The sequence below is a fragment of the Psammomys obesus genome, unplaced genomic scaffold, assembly GCF_907164565.1.
Source record: "Psammomys obesus unplaced genomic scaffold, mPsaObe1.curated_primary_1811, whole genome shotgun sequence".
NCBI classification, from domain to species: Eukaryota; Metazoa; Chordata; class Mammalia; order Rodentia; family Muridae; genus Psammomys; species Psammomys obesus.
Genome location: NW_026595981.1, coordinates 9526622 through 9549066, shown reverse-complemented (window position 1 = coordinate 9549066; position 22445 = coordinate 9526622). Strand labels below are relative to the sequence as shown.

Genomic DNA, 22445 nt, shown 5'->3' with positions numbered 1-22445 from the left:
GAAGAAAACACACCAAACAATGGTGTAATGACTGCATGACTAGAAAACGAAGGGGCCAAGGACATAGCTCTGCCTAAGGGATCATGTTCACAGATCTAAGCTTGAGGTAGCTTGAGTTCAGGGGAAACACTTTACTAGCAGCAGGAAGCGAAGAGACCCTTGTAAACCAAAGAATTTGTGGAACGGACACACACTTCTTCCTTTAACAGTCAAAGACACACCAGCATCTTGGAGGTTGAAACTGTTATCCTGAGGATGATCGTCAGAGCTCCACACACATAAGGTGATGTAGAGATGCACACTGAAGTGAGGACAGCACATTCCATCGGGTTAGCTTTTGTTTTTGAGCCCTCAAGGCTTTGAGAGCCTCAAACTATGACACCTTTACTGATTCTTCCAGACCTTGGACTCATACAGTTTTAGCTATTACCCCTAAAGGCCTATCTTCTAACCACATGCCTAAACTCTGACTTTTGACAAGGCAGTTGATGACAAAGCAGAAGATAACTGGGCCCCAAAACTTCTGCATAATACTGCAGGACATCCCTAAGTTTCTACACAATTTACTTTTACCTGTTCTCTCTTTCTCTCTCTGTTGGTCTCTCTCTCTCTTCAGGGTCTCACATGTATCCCTGACTGTCCTGGAACTCACTATGTAGACCAAGCTGGCCTCAAACTGGCCTCTACTGGGATTAAAGGCATGGACCACAATGTTCATCAAGATAAAATTTAAATCAAGATGTTACTCCCAGTAATATGTAAGAATTTTACATATCATTTAATGTAATTTCATTATTACATACCATAATATGCAATATATTTTTAAAATTTCCACTCTCCTCACCTGTTCTTTCTGTTCTAGCCTAACACAGTTCCCTACTTCCAGACAACACAAGTCTTCATAGCACTAGAATACTAGGAATTAAAAGGAATTTAAGAGATCTTCTGGTCTTCCATTTTAAGGTAAGCAATATATTATATGCTTCCTATTTTATATAAAGGCCTAAAATGCAAAATTGCTTTCAAGAGGAGGGCTGAGCAAAAGTCCTACTACCCCCCCCCCCCCCCCCAGAGACAGGGTTTCTTTGTGTAGCCTTGGCTGTCCTGGACTCACTTTATAGACCAGGCTGGCCTTGAACTCACAGTGATCTGCCCGCCTTTGACTCCTGATTGCTGGGATCAAAGGCGTGCACCATCATGGCCAGCACAACATTTTTTTTCATATAAAAGTTTTGTGTGTTGGTTAGTTTGTGCTGAACTGACACAAACTAGAGTCCCTGGGAAGAAGCAACTTCAGCTGAAGAACTGCCTCCATCAGTTTGGTCTGCGGGTTGGTGGGTGGAAGATTGTCTTGATTAATGATTGATGTGGGAGGAGCCAGCCAACTGTGGGCAGTGCTACCCTTGGACAGGTGATACTGTGTTGTGTAAGAGAGCAGACTGATACGGTTTTCTGCAAACCTGAGGAGCCTCAAAGGGAAACCAAAACAGCTTTCTAAAATGGGACCGGATTTACCAACATTTTGTTTGTGTGTGGAAGATGAGCTTGAAAACTAAGGAGATCTGTCCACTACAATGTTCTCTGAGAATTCATTCATAGTGTCAATGCAAAGCTCACTTAGACAAAATGTAAACACAACCTCTTTAAAAAGGAAAGAGATCCCATTTAGTGCTATGAGAACATAGAAACTTTCAATTGTAAATATAGGTAGTGAGGGACTTTTTAAAATGTTAATTGATAGACTGATGCTTAAGAGTGATTAGGGCTATTGTATCCACAAGTCCTTCGGGACTCTTGGAGATAGATGACTGACACATATACTACCCTATCATGCCCAAACATGGTGCCTCTCACATTAATGGTGTTCCAAAGTGTGTTAACGGTCTTGAGATAACATCTACTGGGAACATCAATATGTGAATGTGCTACTACAGTCAGGAAAGCCATCTAACATTTTTTATTTCAAAGAATCTTTGCCTCCAGAGAGCCAGAAAGTATAAAGAATACTGTGTTTGTATTTCTTTTCCAGGGTCTGTGATAAGTATGAACCTGTAAAGTAATTTAGAGAAGACTACGACAGCCACCAGTAGGTTCCTGTATTAACTCTAATCCCACAGAAGCCTTGGTACGTAAGTATTACAACGGCCTCTCATTTTACAATTAATAAAACTGAAACACAGGTGGGGGGGATAGGTTGTATGTGGAAGAGCCAGAAACTAAACCTGATCAGCCTGACTTTCTAGTCTATGTAGTTAACCTCTTTCTGTCAAAGTGACAATGCTGCCCATCCCACAGTGATAGCAAGGAGTACTTCCTCCCTTCTTGAACCTCCCTAAGTCTCACACATTGTGTATGACAGCATCATGGGTGGGCATGGGAACTGCACAGTGCAGGTCTATGGTTCCACAAACAAGCCTCCTTCCTGTGAACTCTAGTATTGTGTTCAAGAGTCAGATGTGATAACACACACGGTAATGAGGGTAAACCTGAGAGAGTTGTGGCTTTTTTGGACTAAGTCTCAAAAGCAAGATTAGGGCTAAAGAGATGGCTCAGTGATTCTCATCATTGGGTCTGAGTTCAATTTCCAGTGTCCACATCAGGCAACCATAGGGGACCCTGATGCCTCTGGACTCCACAAGCACCTGCACTTATGGGCACACTCCCGCCACACATATAATTAAAAAATAAAAGTGAATCCTAAAGAAATAGCAAGATTAGCAGCAATTGGCCCTGGAGGACTTAGAGTTCTTGGCCATGTGTTATATGAGCACTTTTTTCTTGGTAGAGTCAATGTAAAGAGCGGCCTAACTTTACTAAAAGGGAAGAGATTATGGGATTTCTATTTTTTTTAATTTTTTTTCCCTAAAAGAGAAAAAGAAATTCTAAATATTTACCAAAAGGACGTCACACAGAACCTTCAGAGTTATCTATCCCTAACACATCACAGCCATTAGTAGAAGCCCTACCTTCACAGGCAGCTGCTGTCTAGAGCACACCCATAAACTACAAATTCTGATAGCTATCCAAAGATCAGGCTTTCATCAAGTCTGGGGCTTAGGGAGAGGAAGCTTTGGCCTATATCAATGTTCCCTTACAACAGAGGTCCCTCCAGCCCAGCTGCCACTGGAAACTATGCTAAACATGAGAAATAGAAACTGAGAGGTGCTGGGGGTGGGAAATATTTATGTAACTACAAATGTCCAAAAGGCACCCTAACTCAAGGGTTCATAACTGTAAATCATCTCAGCTTCCCAAGGGTCTCTCACGCCAATACTTCGACCACACAACTGCTACCTCTGCCATACCAGCATGAGTCCCTTCACATCAGGTAATCAATCATACCCATCAGGTTGACTCCATCATCCTGAGGACTTGGTCACCTGCAGCTGATTGTTCTTGAAGTTATACCTACAGTAACCTTGAGAGACATGAAAGAGCAAATCCTTATGAACTTCTATTTATATCACCACTCTCAGGACTCTCTTGTGGACACAAAGCAGAGCCCTGAGCCCTTCTATAATGAAACTCAAGTTCATGCTCTAACTAATCCAGTCTGTCAATTGTTTCAGTCTTGTTTGGGCCCCAATGCCACTGGACTAACCCCCAAACAACAAGGAACTGGAAAGAAGCTCTTGATTTTTGACCTTCAAATGTAATTTAGGCTACTTCCAGTCACCAGCTCACTGGCTTTAAATGTCAATTCTGTATCACAACAGTCAAATCAAGAGACCATCGCTCTCCTCGACTTGGCAATATTCTAAATACTTTACAATTAATTGCAGGTAACAAAACAAGGCAGGAGTGGAAGAATCGCAAATACTCTGATCACATGGGAAAAAGGATAAAAGTACTAATGTGAAAAATATCTTCTTGTTTTGAAGCAAAATATACTGTGGCAGAGAACAGTGCTGGAGAATAAAATGTACAGAAAACTTGACAAAAATGGAAGGAGGAGGAGGAAACAGTGGCACTATTTTTATTTACTATGAAGAAAGAAAGGGAAGACATGGAACTCTCTTAAGCAAGACACTTTGGAAGGGAAAGGCAGGAAGATGTACACTAAAAACAGGTCAACACCATGTGTGTGGAGACGTAACGCAGCAACATGTGAACTGTTCCTTTAAAAGATAAGCTTTGGCACACACAACTTCCAACTTACTGCATTGCATGTTTGCATCAGGCTTTTATGGCTGCGTTACGTGAGTAGGGTACGTGTCATGTCAAACCTTCCTCTCCCAATATCCCATGTCAAGTTAAATCAGTGATGGGGCTGTAGGGGGCAGGAAGGGTTGGGAAAGAAACAGGAGAAAGTTTAAAAAAAAAAAAAAAATCTCTGCCTCAGCAAAAGTTTTCATTAAAATTTTAGACAAATGATCCCTGTGTCCTTCTCTCCTGCTGCCTGGGGCTCCATGCAATTTCTATGCAAATAACAACCTCGTGGTTTATATCTTATTATTTCCACCGGAGCTGCAGCGACATGACCTGAGACGTGTAAGAGGTGGGGTGGGGTGGGGGTGTGGAAAGGAGAGAGAGACAGAAAGAGAAAGGCAGAAAGAGAGAGAGAGAGAGAGATGGAGTGGGTGTTCACTCAAGTGTGAAAAAATATTGTCAGGAGTGAGCGTCAAGAACAAAAAAAAATTGCAGGGATAACGTGTTTATTTCAGTCCCCCTGCCCCCGCTCCACCCCCCCCCCTTGCAAACAGGCACCTTTTAAAATTCATTGGGCATCAGGCGATCATGCACAATCCATCTGCTTTCACTTTATCATTTGCATTTCATGCCTCCTGGCTTTTGATGTGCTGATACTTTGATGCAGTCAGGAGACTCACATTATCATTATTTCAATTTTCAAAGGGGTCAACGGGATCAGCACTTGCACACACAAAATCTTTTTTCCCCTATAACCTCTGTGCACCCCTTTCTTATTCTTCACCCCAATGTTTAACATAAAGGATAAAGACTCCAGAAGGTGAGTGTCAGATGTTTACAGTCTAAAACTGTATATAAGCCTGCATATACCACCTATATTTCCACTCTACACCGAGATACACAGATACAGCGAGCAAAATGGCCAGGGCTTAAAATGAAGCCACCTGGTACTTCAAAAATACAAAGACTTTCTGACACATAGACACGAGGAGAGGAATGTACAAACAAGACATAGAAACAAAGAGAGATCAACTCACATAGAAAGATGTACACTAAAAGTGACTAGCGCAACCTCGAAGTGAGATAGAAAGAAATGTGCAGAGAGACCCATGAGCAGACTAGAAAGAGTAAGTATGTATGTAGGATGACAGTATTCAGGAGTGAGCCTGAGGCAGCAATCTGAGCTGGAGTTCTGAGATAGCTTCCCTTTTAAATCCTGATAAGCAAAGGGGCTGAGAGGACATTCTTAATGAATTTGCATGAAATTGGGTATCTTCCAGCAACAAGACTTTTTACCTACGAGGTGCAGACATGAAGACAGTAGAGCAGGTGGCGCAGGATTAGGTAACCTCTACAAAGAACACTCCCTTCAACTAAAATGATCAGTCCTTCTGGGAATGAGCATTGTTAAGCTACAACAGAGCCTCCCCTCGGTAACCAGGCTTTTCTCTGACAAGTAGCACTGTAGGCTAGGGAAGGGGTGAATACTGAATTTGATCAGAACAGATTTAAAAAAATAAGCCTCTACTGTTTTCTCCTGGGCACAAATGAAATTCAACTAACAAACCCTGCCACACAGAAAACCTTTGCTGCTCAACAATCTGAAAGAGGGAGGGTAGGATTGGGAGGAAATGAGGGAGGGGGCTATGGCTGGGATAAAAAAAAAATGAATAAACTGTAATTAATACAAAAAGTAAAAATTAAATAAAAAAACAATCTCTATGTAAAAATACTGGTGGGGGAAGGCACTCATGTAAACCATACTCTGTCCACATATGAAAATATCACGGAAATACAGGAATATGTATAAGTCATCATAGAATATGGTATCTAAAACGCTCTTCAATGTTCATCAAAACTTCATTCTTAGATAATATCCAAAGGAGCAACTTAAAAAAATTAAGGCTGTCAGCAATCTCTCTCAGTGCAATAATCTTCAGTGGTGGCAGCTCTTCACTTTTATTTCCAGGCTGATACTACTTTGCCTTTCCTTAGAGAGAAAAGCAAATCCAAAGGACACAGTTCATAGGAAGGCAGGGAATAAGCTCCCACATCAAACAATTCTTGTGATTTCTGATATCCCCTCAAGGAAATTAGACAATGAAATTATCAACCTTTTCTACACAAGAATGATAGGATTGGCCAGCTAATGGTTATTCTTTCATATAAAAAGCAAACCTTAAAAAGAAATTAAAAAGTACTTCCACTATACAAGTGCTCATTTTCAGAGATATGTTTACAGATTTCTCAAAACTGCAAAATATACAACCTCAACACCTAGACCAAGTATTTAATCCATACTGCAAAACCAAGTTGCATAAACACAATGTCCAATATAACTTGGCATGTGTATAACTCTAAAAGCTCAATCACCAAGCCATGTAAGGGAGATCCAGGAAAGCCCACACTTTGGACCAAATACCTGTGTGTTTTCCTTTAGTTCTACAAAACTAAGGTGCAAATTAGTACCTCCCTTTGACTGACAAGAAAGCTGAAGAGCTAAAGGGTTATGTAACTTGCACAATGGAAGCCAAATAATCTCAAACTATTCCATTAGATATATTTCTTGCTCTGGAGAGAAAATAAAGTTTTGATGCCTTAGGGCATGTGTGTCTGAGGGAGGTACACAGAGAGACAGAGGGAGGGTTGAGTGAGTGCTGCATTGTCTCGGTCAGTTCCACTCTTATAAGCAGTAACTTCACTATCTTTCCCTCATACTTTTAGAAGAGCCTGGTAAGCTTAGATGTATCACCTTTCTCTGAAAGAGAAGACACATGTCTGTATCATTCCTTTCCCCAACAATCCATCAATACAACCGCAATCATTTTAACATTCATTATTTATCAAGCACTTCCACTATACAGGTATTCATTTTCAGAGGTATGTCTAGAAATTTCTCAAAACATTAAAATTGCACCTTAACTAGTGTTAAATTTACATTGTAGCATGAAAAAACAGAAGCCAATATACTTAGAGCCTGACAGCTCCCTGTGAGAGACCAGATCTCCTTACATGTCATAGGCTGGACAAAACAGAAGCATTCAATTGTCAGTCTTTGTAGAAAAACACTAGAATATGACTCTTTGGAGCAAAAGTTTATATCGTTTGTTCACTAATATACATATATTTGATATATAAATACACACACACACACGCACAAGACTTAGAATCATGCCTGGTACATAAATATTTGTTCAATGAAATGAATGAATGAATAAATAAATGGGTAAGCAAGTCAGTGGGCAAACACTAGCGGAGGAGACTCACTGAGGAAGGCCTGGGCTGAAGGCTGCCTGCTAGCCAGGACCTTGAATTACAAAGGCATATTTTTTAATCATTAAACAGTCTCATACACTTGTCTCCAAACCTGGCAACTTACTTTGTTGAGAGCACCAGCTCCTGTCAGAATTAAGTGAGAATTCTCCACCTGGATGGTTCTCTGCCCCAGGCGGACAAGGTAGGCCCCAATACCAATGGCCCGACATGTGACCTTGAAAAGAATAAATTCTGTATGTCACACATTTATGTCCTCTCCCACAGTGTGAGAGTGAAGGCACAAATGAAACGTACAAAATTCACATGAACAGAAATAAATATTGCTGTTTATGAGTCTACTGACAATACAACACCCCCTCTAAATTCCAGGTCAAATAAGGAAAAAATTCACTGAATAATTTGAGTATTAGACACTCCAGCAGTCAAGGTCCTTTTATTTGCCCATTTCACAGATGCCTGCCATCCCCACAACATGCACAATTATGTAAAGAAGAAATACAAGTTGTTAAAAATCTTATATTTGGCCAGACATGGTGGCACACGCCTGTAATCCCAGCACTCAGGAGGGAGGCAGAGGCAGGTGAATCTCTGTGAGTTCAAAGACAGCTTGGTCTACAGAGTGAGTTCCAGGGCAGCCAAGGTTAAACAGAGAAACCCTGTCTCGAAAAACCAAAACCAAAACCAACTAACCAACCAACCAACCAACCAACCCCTGTGTTTAGAGAAATAAGTGAAATTAAATGCTGAAACAAGCCTATGTTTGTTTGGGAAATTCAGCAATTTATATCATCCTATCTTGTCATTTATTGTGTATGATTATGGTAAATTCGAAGATATAACATTTTCAGGAAATACTATCATTTTAGTATTGAGGAAGTAGTAGTGAGGAAGGGCAGAAATAAACCCAGCCACACACTCAGCTTTTCGATAAATCTCATCCCTTGTGGGGAGTGAAGGGTGTTGCTCTTCAATAGAGAGCACTTGCCTAGACAGTGTGAGGGTCTGGGTTCAATTGCCAGCACTGAAAGGAAACTTCATGCTAGAAATATTTACCAGGCTGATGGTGATGATCTCATCATAAGCCAATGAGGATTCTCCAGCAATCATTCCAGAACCCCGAAGGTTCTCTGCTCCAAGTCCTTCCTCTTTCCCAATAATATCTGTTATCTTGTACCTATTAAATACAGCCATGCCAAATCATAAAGGTTAAACACACTAACAGTAACTCATAAACAGAACAATCAGCATTATAAGACTATTTAGCACTGCTTTAATTAGGTACATGTTCTTCATTCCTAAGTGTCTCCATTTTAGCCACTATCCTCCTTTACTTGGGAGTGATATTCTGTAACAGAAACAACAAAACCTGAAATTCAGCAGCTGGGTTAAATCTTTGCTGATACAAACACTGGCATGGCTCTGAGGATAATAACTTCTATAAAATGGGGATAATTGTATCTACCTCTACGATACGGAAGACATGACAGATAAACCAACAAGATGGCCTGGCACATCTCATATTTTAAAAGCCCTTTCTGACATTCTTGCACACATTTTTAAAAAGCAGGGCCAAGACATATCTCTAAGGTAAGCCATAATCTTAGACAATTTTATATAAGAATAAAAAAGCAAATAGAGAAGAAATGAAAATTCTCATCCCTCTCCTTTTCAAAGATTAGAATAAAGAAGAAGATCAAAACAATGCATTCCCACCTACAAATAGCAAGGACAATGGTAAGGGTTCTTGGCTTTGGTTTTCTAAAGGGACTGGTATGATGTATGCAGATGTGAAATGCTGACCAAGTTATCCAGAAAGCATCTTGTGGGTCTAGTGGGAGTCACTCATCTGTCTTCCTAGCAGGGGATTAGGAGGGATAGCTGACAATGGGAAATGGGAGATGGGAACTGAGCTAATAAAAGGAAGGATTCACAGCACCACACATACACATGTATGAATATATGCCTGCACACATACATGGAAAGTACAGAGATGGGCATATATTACTTATTATTCCTGGCACAGGGCAGGAGTTATGTTTTATTTTAACTTTCATGAGCTGAAATAATACAAATAAGCACTCCATAGCAGCTCTTAAACTACCCTACCCCTGTATTTTTCTGCACCTTTCTGTCCATCCCTTGACCAACTCCATTTCTTTGTCTTAGCTGTGGTCTGTGACAGTATCTCTGCTTCTCAGATTGCTCTAGCTTTCTATTTTTAGACTCCCCCAATATCAAGTTATTCCTACTTCTTTTTCTCTATATACCTAGACTTCAGATTCTAGAGTTACATTACAAATGAGCTAACTTCCTTTAGAAAGAGACATGAAGAAGCTGGCAAGACTCCATTATATTTACACCATGTTCCAAGGCATCCCAAGGCACCACGGTGAACCCCAAGGGACACCGCAGTATATTTTTAGAAAAACACTATGACATATGGTATCTGTTAGACCCCATGTGAATGATTAGCTTTAGGAAGTTCACAGCTTAACAGAACATAGAACATTGCCAAAAGAAATGCAGAACTATCTTTATAATCCAGGGTTTTGCAGTTTCTGTGGAACAAATACAAGGTTTTTGCACACACAAAAACAAAACAAAACAAGGAAGAACAAGAAATGATGGTGACTCAAGGTCTGAATAGTTATCCCACTATTGGTAAGGTGCTGTGATTATTTAAGAATTAAGTGGGTACTTCCCTCAGGTGTTGGAGGTAAGATATCAGGGCAGAAGTTCAAGGCCATTCTTAGCTACAGAGTGAATTCAAGGCTAGCCTGGGTACATAAGACCCTGTTTCGATACTCCCCATGACCTTACCCAGAAATATAACAATGAAATACTTTCCCTAATTCACATGCATTATACTTTTTTCAAGCAATCACTAACCTCATAGGACAGAAACATTTGGGATACTATCTGCATTCAACTACTTAAATTTAAAAAACCAAAACCATTAGGTCTACGATTAGTTTCAGGGTTCTGTGAAAAAAAAAAAAAATACTGCCATGAACTGGGCAGTGGTGGTGCATGCCTTTAATACCAACGCTCGGGAGACAGAGGCAGGCAGATCTCTAAGGTCAAGGCCAGCCTGGTCTACAGAGGGAGTTTCACAACAGCCAGGTCTACACAGAGAAACCCTGTCTTCAAAACCCACTACCACCAACACGACAGCAACAAAAGGTGTTGTTAACTAAGAAAGTCTAAGACCTATGGGATAATTTTAATGATGAAAAGTATAAAATATCAAAAATTACACTTCCAACAAAAAGAAAAATATGCCATGTCAGATCCTTATAAATTAATATATAAACCAATACAATTAAAATTAAAGTCATTTTGGAAAGTTTTTTGATGATCAAAACATGTGCTAGGCAATGGGCTTGTTTGTTAGCACCACAAAAACAAAAAACTAACAACAACAAAAAAACAAAATTGGCTAATTACAACTTGAAAAAAATTAACAATGTGAGACGTCCCACAGCAACAGTTAGAACAATGTGGCAATGGTTTAAGACTTAACAATCAGTCAATAAATAGTACCAGAACAATTAATTTTCTAGAAAACACATCGAAAGAGACTATCAAAACATTCAGGCTCACTGGTAATCAAAAATACATGATAAAATAACAGTTGCTATTTTGTTTTTGTGTTTTGAGACAGGAGTTCTATGTGTAGCCCTGGCTATCCCAGAACTTACTCTGTAGACCAGGCTGGCCTCAAACTCAGAGATCCACCTATCTCTGCCTCCCAAGTGCTGGAATTAAAGGTGTGCACCACCACTGCCTGACTAGCAGTTTCTATTTTTTAAGATAATGCTCATCATTACTAAATATAGTAATTACTGTTTTAAACAGTGATATAGTCAGAACAGAGGGATCAGTGCTATCACACGCTTACTGACTTCAGATGCAGATTATGGAAGGGCAATTTGAAAAAAATTTAAAAACCTTAAATGATGGACTTTGTAACATATAAACATCTAGAAATTAACCCAAAGGATTATCAGATACCCTGTGCTTCAACATCCCTTCCACAAAGCCCTCAAGAATTAAATAGTTTCTGCAATTCATGTGCTACATTATTTTATTTTACTGATCAAGGTGTTAGGACAGAAACACTTGAAGTTGCTACAATTAATTACTTAAGCAGAAACATTAGTGTATGTTTTAGCTTAGGGATATGGAGGGGAAAAAATGGTATATTAAGGGTACCAGGAACAAAGAAAGCTTGAGAGCCTACTTAGGAACAGTCCTAAAAGTTTCGTTAAAGGAATATTCAACTCAGAGATGTAGAGTGAAAAGCTGGAAATGGCCTCCATCTTCAAAGACAGTATATTCATTATAATGAAATATCATGCAACTATTGAACTTCATGTTTATTTCTGAAGGAAGATTAGCTTTATATGTAATTTAACTCTAAACTGAATATAAGAAATTTCCCTAAAATAAATTTTAGTTCAAAGGATAAATTTAAAAGAAATTCTTATCTACTATAACCCCAACTACACAGGAAAAAAAGATAATGAATATAGAAAAGACAGTAAGATTAACATAAATTCATAATTGTGGCTTCAAGGTATGTCTGTGGCTAGTGTTTTAGTTTTCTTAGATTTACACATTTCATTATTGCTCAAATGAATAAATAATATAAATATTATGTAGAAGCCCCCATCAATAACAAGGCACTTCAGTTAATAACTGTAAGGCTAAGGCACAAATCTAAGATGTCTAGATTATGCAACAGAGTTTTCAAGGTTGTATGAGCACAAAGGAACGATATATTCTCTCTCCTTTGAGAATCATGGCCAAATTCATCTGACACGTAAATACTTACCTGGATTCTCCTTCATCTTCCACATGCTCACAGTGGACAGAATTGAGAGCACTGACTCTCTTATAATCCTGGGGTGTCAGATATAAATACTTGTATCCCTGTGAAGCACAAATAGTTTTTAACTCATTATCTGCCATTATCACTTAACCAAGAGAAAGTCAAACATAGGTAATGAAGCTTGCTCCAAAGCTAGCTTTAAGCTGATAAATTATCTGAGTTACTGTCTAATGGAACACTAGCATAGGCAGCTTGAAAGATGGAAGTTCCTATATTTTAGTCACTGACTGTCTGACCTTGAAACAATATACATGATAGTGCTAATTCCAAGTATGTTCCATTCATTTCATTTTCAATAGGGTTAAAGGGTCATTTCTGGGTCTTTAGTGACACTTCCATTAAATATATCAACATGGGATTCAGGAATTGTGTGAATTACTGCTTTTCACTCAAATCCATATCATCAAAATAAAAGAGGTAAAGTGTAAGTAAAAGGATCACAAATCTTGGAAATTAATATTGAAATCAGAGGTCTAAGCAGTTAAAATTCTGAGTACAGGATTTATACTTTGGCTTTGTTCAATAAATAGGTTCTATTTATATTAAAAAGCTGTATTAATACTTAATGATTTATTTGCATGCATACACATAAGGCAGAGTACCATGTTACACGTTTATACATGTTTAACATGCTCTATCTATTTACAAATTAGCAGAAATGTGGTACAACCATCGTGACTAATTCTAAGTACTTCCATTACCCTAAAAGAAACACAAACTTGTGAGTAGTCACCACGAATTTTCATATACAGATGCATTTTAATGAGCTACAATTTACATTCACGAAAATACATCTACTCTCTTATAAACTTTTTACTGTTGAGGCATTGTCTGGCTATGCTTCCCAGGCTGGCCTTAGCATCCAGGAGTTGGGATCACAGGCTCCAGCAATCATAGCTGGCTTTTATCACTATAATCTGATGAATTCTGATAGATGTGTATACTTGTGTAAGCACCACCACAATCAGAATAAGGAACAGTTTTATAATGACTTGAAACAATCTTATATATAAGGACACAAAAGGTAGGAAAAGAAACTGAGAAAGAGGAGGCACAAAGGTAGAGAGAAAACCAAGAGACGTACTTAAAAGATAAAGCAGGGACCAATGGTATTAAATGCTGCTGAATCATCAAATAACTACTGAGGTAAGGACTGAGAAGTCAAGGTTGAGCTTGCACCAATCCCTGGTGACCCTGACATAAGTAACTCAATTAGAATGCAAGCTTCATAGATGGGATTCAAGAGAGTGGGACGGGAGCCCAGAGATAGCAAGAGCAGAAAACTCTTTGAAGAAGTTTTGCTCCAAAGAGGAAGGACAGGAGTGAGTTAATTGAGGGATATGTGTCTGTATGCCAAGGCATAGTTCCAGAAAAGAAGAAAAAAGTGATGAGCCAAGCAAAGGAGGAGTGTTAACCTTTATCTTTAAATTGGTTGGAAGAGAGAAGATCAGGGTCTGAAGGAAGAGATGGTTTTAGGAGGGGTAGGGATTATTCATTTAAAGCACAAGAGTGAGGTGGAGGGGAGCGGGGACACGGAAAGTGCTCATCTGCACAACAAGCTGGAGCTTTTTGCTGGTTTCTCTTGTCTTGAAGTACTGGGGATGAACTCATGGAGAAAGCAAGGACTGATACTCAGTGGGAATGGAGGTAAGGGAAGAAGAAGGTGTGAGAACTTCAGAAGAGAGCAGATGTGAAACCATCTGAGAGTTTGGTAAATAGATTTAGAAAGTAGGAACAGTCAGAGTCATATTTTTCTCCTGTGTTCAGTTGTGGAGGTACACATATGGAGAAAGTAGAGTTAGTTTTAAAAATGTTTTACATCTAAAGGCACAGAATAAACAGAAGGAAGGAACCCAAAAGGTGACAATCATAATGCTACTAAGATGAACCTTGGGATTTAAAACAACTTGAGTAGGTGGGGCATAGGCCTTTAATGCCAGCAGCCCCAAGCATACTTCATAAATTCAAGGACAACTCGGTCTACAAAATACATCTTGGGCCAGCTAAAGCTACATATAGAGACCTGTCTCAAAAACCCAAACCAAACCAAACCAAACCAAAAAACCCCCAAATCAAACCAACCAACCAACCAACCAACCAACCAAACAAACAAACAAAAAAACCAACCTGGGTGATGGCACATGCCTTTAATCCCAGCACCCAGGAGGCAGAGGCAGGTGGATCTCTGTGAGTTCCAGGTCAGTATGGTCACAGAGTGAGTTCCAGGACAGTCAGGGCTATATAGTGGAAAAAAACCAAACCAAAAGAAAACAAAAACCAAAAAACCAAACCAAACCAAACAATAAAAACCCACCAAGCAAGCTGAATGAAATGAGAGTGAGAAATGAAAAAAAAAAAAAAAAAAGACTGGTAGAATCACAGTATTTGTAGGCATGAAGGATTGTTGAATTTTGAGTACTACAAAGAAACTGAGCACATGGAACACATAAGATGAATTTCTGCTGGTCCAATTCTTGTTCCACTGTTGCTGCTACCAACTTGCCCTGGCAAGTTCAGAATCCTTGAGGACAATAGAATGGAATGGTAGCAAAGAGAGGGATACTTGAAACTGATATCCCAGAGAAACTCAGCAAGAAAGGGTTCATTAGAAGAGAAGATCTAAGAGACTCAGTTATGAGAAAGATCACCTAGTGAATACAGCCATTCCCGAGATTTATCACCTGATTAAGTAGCACTGGAGAAAGTAACAATACACTAAAATTAAAAGATGCAAAGTAGGCTGGAGAGGTGGCTCAGGGGTTAAAAGCACTTACTGCTACTGCTCTTAAAAGTCCAGGATCAATTCCCAGCACCTACTTGGCAGCTCATGAGTGGCTGTGACTCCAGTTCTCGAGGCTCCAACATCCTCTTTTCTTGGCCAAGGTTCACATACATTCATGGTATATATACATATACTTAGGTGTACACACATACATATAAAATAAATAAACTTGGGGGATGGAGAGCTGAGTCAGTGATTAAGAATGCACTGTGCTCTTGAAAGTGACCAAAGTTCAGTTCCCAGCATCTCACAACAACCTGTAACTCTAGCTCTTAAGGAAGGGAGTTTTCTGGTTTTGTTTTAAATTACATTTCATTTTGTGAATTATGTGTATGGGAGTGGGTGTGCATGCGGAAGTCAGAGAACTTGTTGATGACTGGCTCTTCCTTCTTCATTGTGGATACTAGGGATTGAATTCAGGTCTTCAGGGTTGGCAAGCATGCACCTGACCCTTGAACATTTCACTGGGCCCTAAGCATTTTTTTTTTTTTTTTGTAAGTAATTTTGTAAATGCTCCTTCTTAAACCTCTTCCTTTCTTCCTCTCATACACATGACCACATCCCCATGCGTAAATATACAGTTTGCAGTGTTATCTCTTTGTGGTCCATACCTTGTAGGGATCTTCAGGATCTACCCAGGCCACATGGAACATATGACGGATTTCTTCTGCCAGTCCAATTCTAGCTCCACTGTTGGCTGCCACATAGATGCGTGGGATGCCTTCTGCCCTGGCAAGTTCAGAAGCTCTGAGAAACAGCAAATCCTCCTGAGGCCCAAAGGACCCAATCCGATACGTAATGTCATTGCCAATGACAATGATATCTCGGCCATCCGGATATTCAGGGCTTTTAAGGCTCATTTTCCAAGCTACCATGCCAATCTACAAAGAATGAAACAAATGAATACAGCTTCTTACATGTATTTACTTTTCAGGTTCCTTGAAGGTAAGACACTAGATTTGGATACATCTTTCAGAAGATATGCACTGTGAAAGAACCAAGCTCCCTCTTGGAAAACAGAAAATATTTTGACACTGCTTCATATTATTACTGTGTATTACAAAGTTGTCTCAATTCTTCAATGAATTTACTTAAACATAATGGAAAAACTCCAAATCTAAATGCACTCAAAATTACATGTTGAAGCACTGTTGAAGAGGGGCTGGAGAGATGACTCAGAGGTGAAGAGCACTGTCTGCTCTTCCAAAGGTCCTGAGTTCAATTCCCAGCAACCACATGATGGCTCATGTATAGTGAGATCTAGTGCCCTTTTATGGTGTTTAGGCATACATGCAGGCAGAATACTGTATACATACTAAATAAATAAAATCTTAAAAAAAAAAAAAAGAATTGTTGAAGAATACTATGGCAGTGGATAAGTCCAAAATGTCTGTTTTACTAAACTACACACTAAGACACAATTTTCAGCTTTAAGTGAGATTTGTTTCAAGAAACCTTTAGCACATAAGGGATAGAAAGAGCAACACCTTTCACTGACTGTCCAACTTTTGTGATCTGAAGCCCTTTTATTGTCCTCTATGAAGAACAGAAAGGTTCTTCACTGGCTTGGTCCAGGTATTTCCCATATCTGCAAGGATTTACTATCGCTCAGCATTTGGAGAGCAATTCTTGCTGCTTTCTTCCAGCTCCAGAAAACCAAAGAAGGCACAGAGCTAATCTTCTGATGCACTATGATGTATGTAAATCTCTGCTCTCTGATCGGTGGCATCTGACCAGCCACACAAACAAATGATACAGACTTGAGAGACAGAGGTGACATGTCTCTTCTCAAACCCTCTCAGCTCTCTCCTTTTTAATCCCCTTCTATATGAGGGCTACTCAATCCTACTTGTTTATTTGCTAGTCCCATTTCTTTCCTATTCACTTACCCCTCAGTTACAGCTGCGGTTTTTCATGTCTGCCTGTCTGTTTTCCATACACTTGGATAAGTAATGCTTTCCATTCTTATCCTCTCTTTTTACCACCCCCTATCTCCTGCTTCCCTTTCTACCCACCCCCAACTCATGCCCAAACACAAAGCCTACCAGATGAGCATTTCTGGCCCTGCCTAATGGAGCCCAGCCACATCTGCCGTCTTGGTGCCTCATCCCCAGGCTGCTGCATATCACCTCATTGGGGAGCTGGCTATCAAGAAGGGCCATTAACAGATGTAAATAGCAGCATCCCTGGAAAGTCACATGCATCACCCAGACCCAACCCGGCCAGTGATCATAAGCTCTGAGTACACATTCCTCAATCCAATTGCACAGTCACTGTAATCAGGCTGGTTGAAGCTTCTACACAGCAATTTGTGATTCTCTGCATTAATAAATATATATGAAACACCCACTGATAAATATAAGCTATTTCATAGATCATACCATTGGCCGAATACAAAATGGATGTAATATAGGAGAAAAATTCCAGTCACTTTCTGAGATATAGTATTACTCTGTCCGCTCATTAAAGACAAATAAGGGAAAAGAAGCCTACCATCTGAATGCAGCACAGAGAACACCAAATATGAGTGTAATCTTGATTTAAAAAATAATAATAAAACAACAGAACTCTAGTTAATATAGTCAATGTGTGGTGAAAAATATTTTTTTGCATCCTCATCTGCTGTTTTAGCTAAGCCACTCATTTGTTTTTCAGAAAAGAAAAGCTCTTCCCTGTCTACTTTCTTGTAAGTGTATTTGTAAGTAGGAAGATTGGGTTTTACACCAAATTTTATGTTATATTAACCTTAGCCACCAGGCTAGCTTATATACAAGCTCTGTAGAATCTACTTCAGCATTTGCGTCCTAATGTAAACACTGTGACTGTGGCACTGGGAAGGCAGATAATACTCTTATCTTTCCTTATTATCTAGGGACTCTTGCGTTACTTGGGCAGCCGGTTCAGCCTAGCCAGGTCATTATGCTTGCAAAATTGACTTCTAATTAGGTGTCAACACAGCAGCACCAAGAACAGTCTCCCCCCCCACTCTTCGGTTTTTAAGGCAGGTCATGTTACATAGCTTCCGATGACCTGGAATTTGTTATATAGTTCCAAGCTGGCCTTGAACTCATAATCCTTCTGCCTCAGCCACCGTGTTTTAGGATTATAGGTACACAACACCACAATCTTATACGTTACTCATTCTTCTATCAATGTCTTTCCTTCATCAGTCCCTGCTCCCTACCTCCTACATTAAAAGTGCCAAAACAGAACTGAGTGTTAGGCCAGCCTCAGTACATCAAGATATATTCAAAATGCAAGAAAATATTCAATTTTGAGTTAGCACAATGAACACATGAGGAAATATCTGTGGTTCAATTAACATTAAAATTTGGATTTCATTGCTAATCAAACAGTAGGGCATATAAGGGTAAAGTGGGCTTTGGCGCCAACCAAACTTAGATCTAAATCGAGGATCTATCATTTATTAGCTTAGTGACCTTGGTATATATTTAACCTTATTGAACTTCAGTGTCCCTACATGAAAGATAAAGAAAGCTGATAAGGTTGATGAACTACTGGAAGCAGGCCTCTATATTAAATCCAACATATAAAGCCTGCCCTTTTCATCCCTCTGAACAAATCTGAATCCTACCTATTTCAAAGTTTCATTCAAACTCCATTTCCTCATGCTTCCCTCATCCTAAAGTGACTTCTGTATTCTCTGATCACTTACTAAGCTCTTCATGTAGAGAATCCATTTGATAATAGATTAGATACCACCTAGAAATGACTGAGTAAGCAACTAACTAACTAACTAACTAACTAACTAACTAACTAACTAACTAACTACTAAACTAACTTTCTTTCTTTTTTGAGACAACATTTCATTTTGTAGCCTGACTGGCCTAGAATTCACTACATACACAGGGTTGGCCTTAAACTCATGGCAATCCTCCCATCTCAGCCTCTTGAATGCTGAGATTGAATGCATGTGCCATCACTCATTGAACAGTCATTTCATTAAAATAAACAAACACATAATACTAGTTGGAAATACTACAAAAACTGTCAACACTGTGGACTAAAACAATGATCATGACCAATATCTAAAGATTAGGGATTAAGAGCCCTATTAAGTGAAACTAGAAGGTAAGAATAACAGCTATTATCAAATGCATATCTACCATATGCTGCAATGCATTGTAAGTTGACAAACAATGGTTAAGAGTGTGAGTGAGGAAGTTAGATGTCTTGGTCCAAATGTCAGCTTCATACTAGCTGTAAAACCTTGAATACAACACCCTTGACAGCCTCACTTTTCCACTATAAGAGAGGACTTTTCTTGAGGGATTGTTAGGAAGAGCACATAAAATTAATACAGAGCCTGTACATAAATGCTCTCAAAGTAGCTGTTATCATAACACACAGGTAGCTAGCTACTACTACCGTAAGGAAACTGGGGCACAAAGTAACTTTTGGGAAGGTGCTTTGCTGGGCATTCAACCCACAGCTCCACACATACTAGGCACACACTCTACCACTGAGCTATATCCTCAGCCCACAAACTTATTTTTATTTTTCAAAGTAAGGCTCACAGAAAAAGAAATGCTATTCCTTTACTAGAGAAATTATAGAAGCATATTTCAGAATATTATTACTGTCTTTAGCTGAATACAATATGGATGATGACTATTACATCACAAACATAAATACAGCACAAACATAAATGTCACTGACCCCTAACTGCAATGTGGCCTCATTAATTGAATCATGGAATAGAAAAAGGATATTATTAGAAGAAAAAAAAACAAACAGTGAAATTTACAGCAAACTCAATTATAAAACTGCAGCAATGATAATTTCTTCATTTTGATAATTCTACTATGATTTTATAATGTTAATACAAGGGGACATAAAGAGTATAGTTTAGTGGTAGAATACACGCTACAATAAACACACACACACACAAGCATGTAAATGTGTAGGGAAGCTTCAAGAAAGGAAAGAACTCTCTATACTGTTTCTGTGACTTTTCTTAGTCTGCAATTATTTTAAAATAGTACAAACCAGCATTCTGAAGGCAGAGGCAGGAGAATTAAAAACTTGAATTTCCAGACTAGCCTGTGCTTCTGTCATGCCTACTGCTCTGTACTCTCTGTACCATACTGAATAACTTTTCTTTTTTTCTTTTACACACACACACACACACACACACACACACACACACACACACACACACCTTTTTTGAAGCAAAGTAAATTCAAGTATTCTGAACAGCATTACAGTCACGAAACTGATAAATACGTGGTTCTAACAGTCAAAACATCTAAGATGTGAACAGATGGAGCAAGAAGAGAATGGAAATAAAGTATGAAGAACATGCTACTGGGAGTAAGCGGGCATAAGAATTATGGGTGAAGATGTGCCAAAGAGAGGAAAGAGTGTAGAGTTTAGGTTTGTGTCAGAGAAGAGATGTTTAGCCAATGTAACAATTCTTGACTGTTTTTACATTAAAACATTCTTTCAACCTCAGAAACAAAGTGATGGCTTTGAGGATCATGAATAGCATTTAAAACTATCTATGATGTAGTAAACAGATAGAAAAGGAAACAAAAAAATACATGTGTATCGTAACTGTAACAGGCAAAACAGTGTGGTGGTTAAGGACATAGACTCCACAGCCAGATTTCTTAGAAACTGAGTGTGTTGGTCCACGTCTGTAATCTCAGCACTTGGGAAGCAAGAAGACTGAGTTATACTGCAAGATTCTCTCTTAAAAAAAAAAAAAAAAAAAAAAAAAAAGTCAGGTGTACTGGTGCATAGCTATAAGCCCAGACCTTAAACAGGCAGAGGGAGGAGGACTGCTTTCAGTTCTAGCAGGTCAGGATTACAGAGCAAGAGCCTGTCTCAAAACAAACAGAAAGAACTATCTCAGGCTGTTGGGGCTATCATTTTGTTTTGAAAAGTGAAGTGCTCTGTGGTGCTGTGGTAGAATGTAAACACATGTATACACAGGTTTATACAATATTAATACCTCTACCTGAGAAGTAACTGCTTCTCAGTGTTTTTCTGGTCTTCTGGTTAAATACATATTTATACTTTTAAAGTCAATATTTGTATAATAGACAAGAACAGTGCCTATCAGCTAAATACATATTTAGGACTGTACCACATGTATTACAAACATGTACTAAAATCGAAAGCTTATATTTATACAGAGCCCTTCATCTTGAAGGGGACTAAAGAGCTTACAAACATATGTACATAAAGGGCGTTAGCACTGACAGGCAGGCAAGGTATCAGTCCCCACTTCCCTATGTCTCTTAGCAGTCCCGAGCAGGAACATACACAGGTTATCAACAGACTCAGACCTGTAACAGCTGCAAAGACACGGGCCCTGAGAGGACAGCAGATGGCAAACAGAAACTGCTTTCCTCTGGTGCACAAGCACCCGGCCATTTCCAGCCTTGTGTTTTTAAATTATTCTCTACCAAATTCAACTAATCACTTGACAAAATTGAATTTGATACTGAAAATGGTTTCTGAATGCAAAACACTTTGTCTGATGATTGAACACTAGGTTGAAAAACGCTTCCTCTTGCCCTTGATTTAAAGAGGGGGGTAAGAGTGGGGGAGACACAGCAGACAGGAGAAGAGACTCAAAATATTCTAAGAATAGCTTTGTCTCAGAGGATTCGGCCATTATATCAGAAGACAGTTACATCCTCCCTTCTCTATTTAATTAGGACACCGAAGTTTTTCAGTCCACTTACTTTAGATATCTGTGTTTATATTATCTACACAATGAAGATTTCATATCAGTAACTGTTATTTCTATTTTTAAAGATTTATTATACAGTGTTTATTATTTATATAATGTTTATTTATACAGTTTTTATTATTTATACAGTGTTCTGCCTGCAAGCCAGGAAAGGGCACCAAATATCATTATAGATGGTTATGAGCCACCAAGTGATTGCTGAGAATTGAACTCAGGACCCTTGGAAGAGCAGTCAGTGCTCTTAACCCCTGAGCCATCTCTCCAACCCTCATATCAACAACTAAAATTCTATAGGAATATACAGAGTGTGACAATGTGATTGAAATGTGGCATTAATTAACTTAACCTAAGCCCAACCAGTCTTGTATATTAACAGAATAACCACCTAGTGGAATTCTTTTTCCCTCTCATATTTTATGTAGATAAAAACTGATAAAAATGAACTGCTAGGACTGCAGCCTGAAGAGGACTGAAAGGCTGCGAAAGGGCAACCTGTGGCCTGCTTCTCTGAGTGGGCAGGTTTGTGTCTAATGAGGTCTAAGTGGGCTTCTTGTCACTGGAAGCATCAAGCATCTTCTTGCCTGGCCAAAGCCTATTTACAGCACTGACCAGCCAAGTAG

General features: G+C 39.1%; 1 protein-coding gene across 5 annotated transcripts in view; it reads right to left on the bottom strand.

The window, feature by feature from the left end:
* The window catches only part of Acaca (acetyl-CoA carboxylase alpha), a 260615-nt gene that overhangs the window by 45140 nt on the left and 193030 nt on the right, over positions 1-22445 (bottom strand). For all 5 annotated transcript variants that reach the window (XM_055620094.1, XM_055620096.1, XM_055620095.1 and 2 more), the window contains 4 exons: positions 15713-15982; positions 12263-12360; positions 8479-8599; positions 7529-7639 (listed from right to left, as the gene is read on the bottom strand). In XM_055620094.1, coding sequence (XP_055476069.1) covers positions 7529-7639; positions 8479-8599; positions 12263-12360; positions 15713-15982 — 600 coding nt within the window. The remainder of the gene's footprint in view (positions 1-7528; positions 7640-8478; positions 8600-12262; positions 12361-15712; positions 15983-22445) is intronic.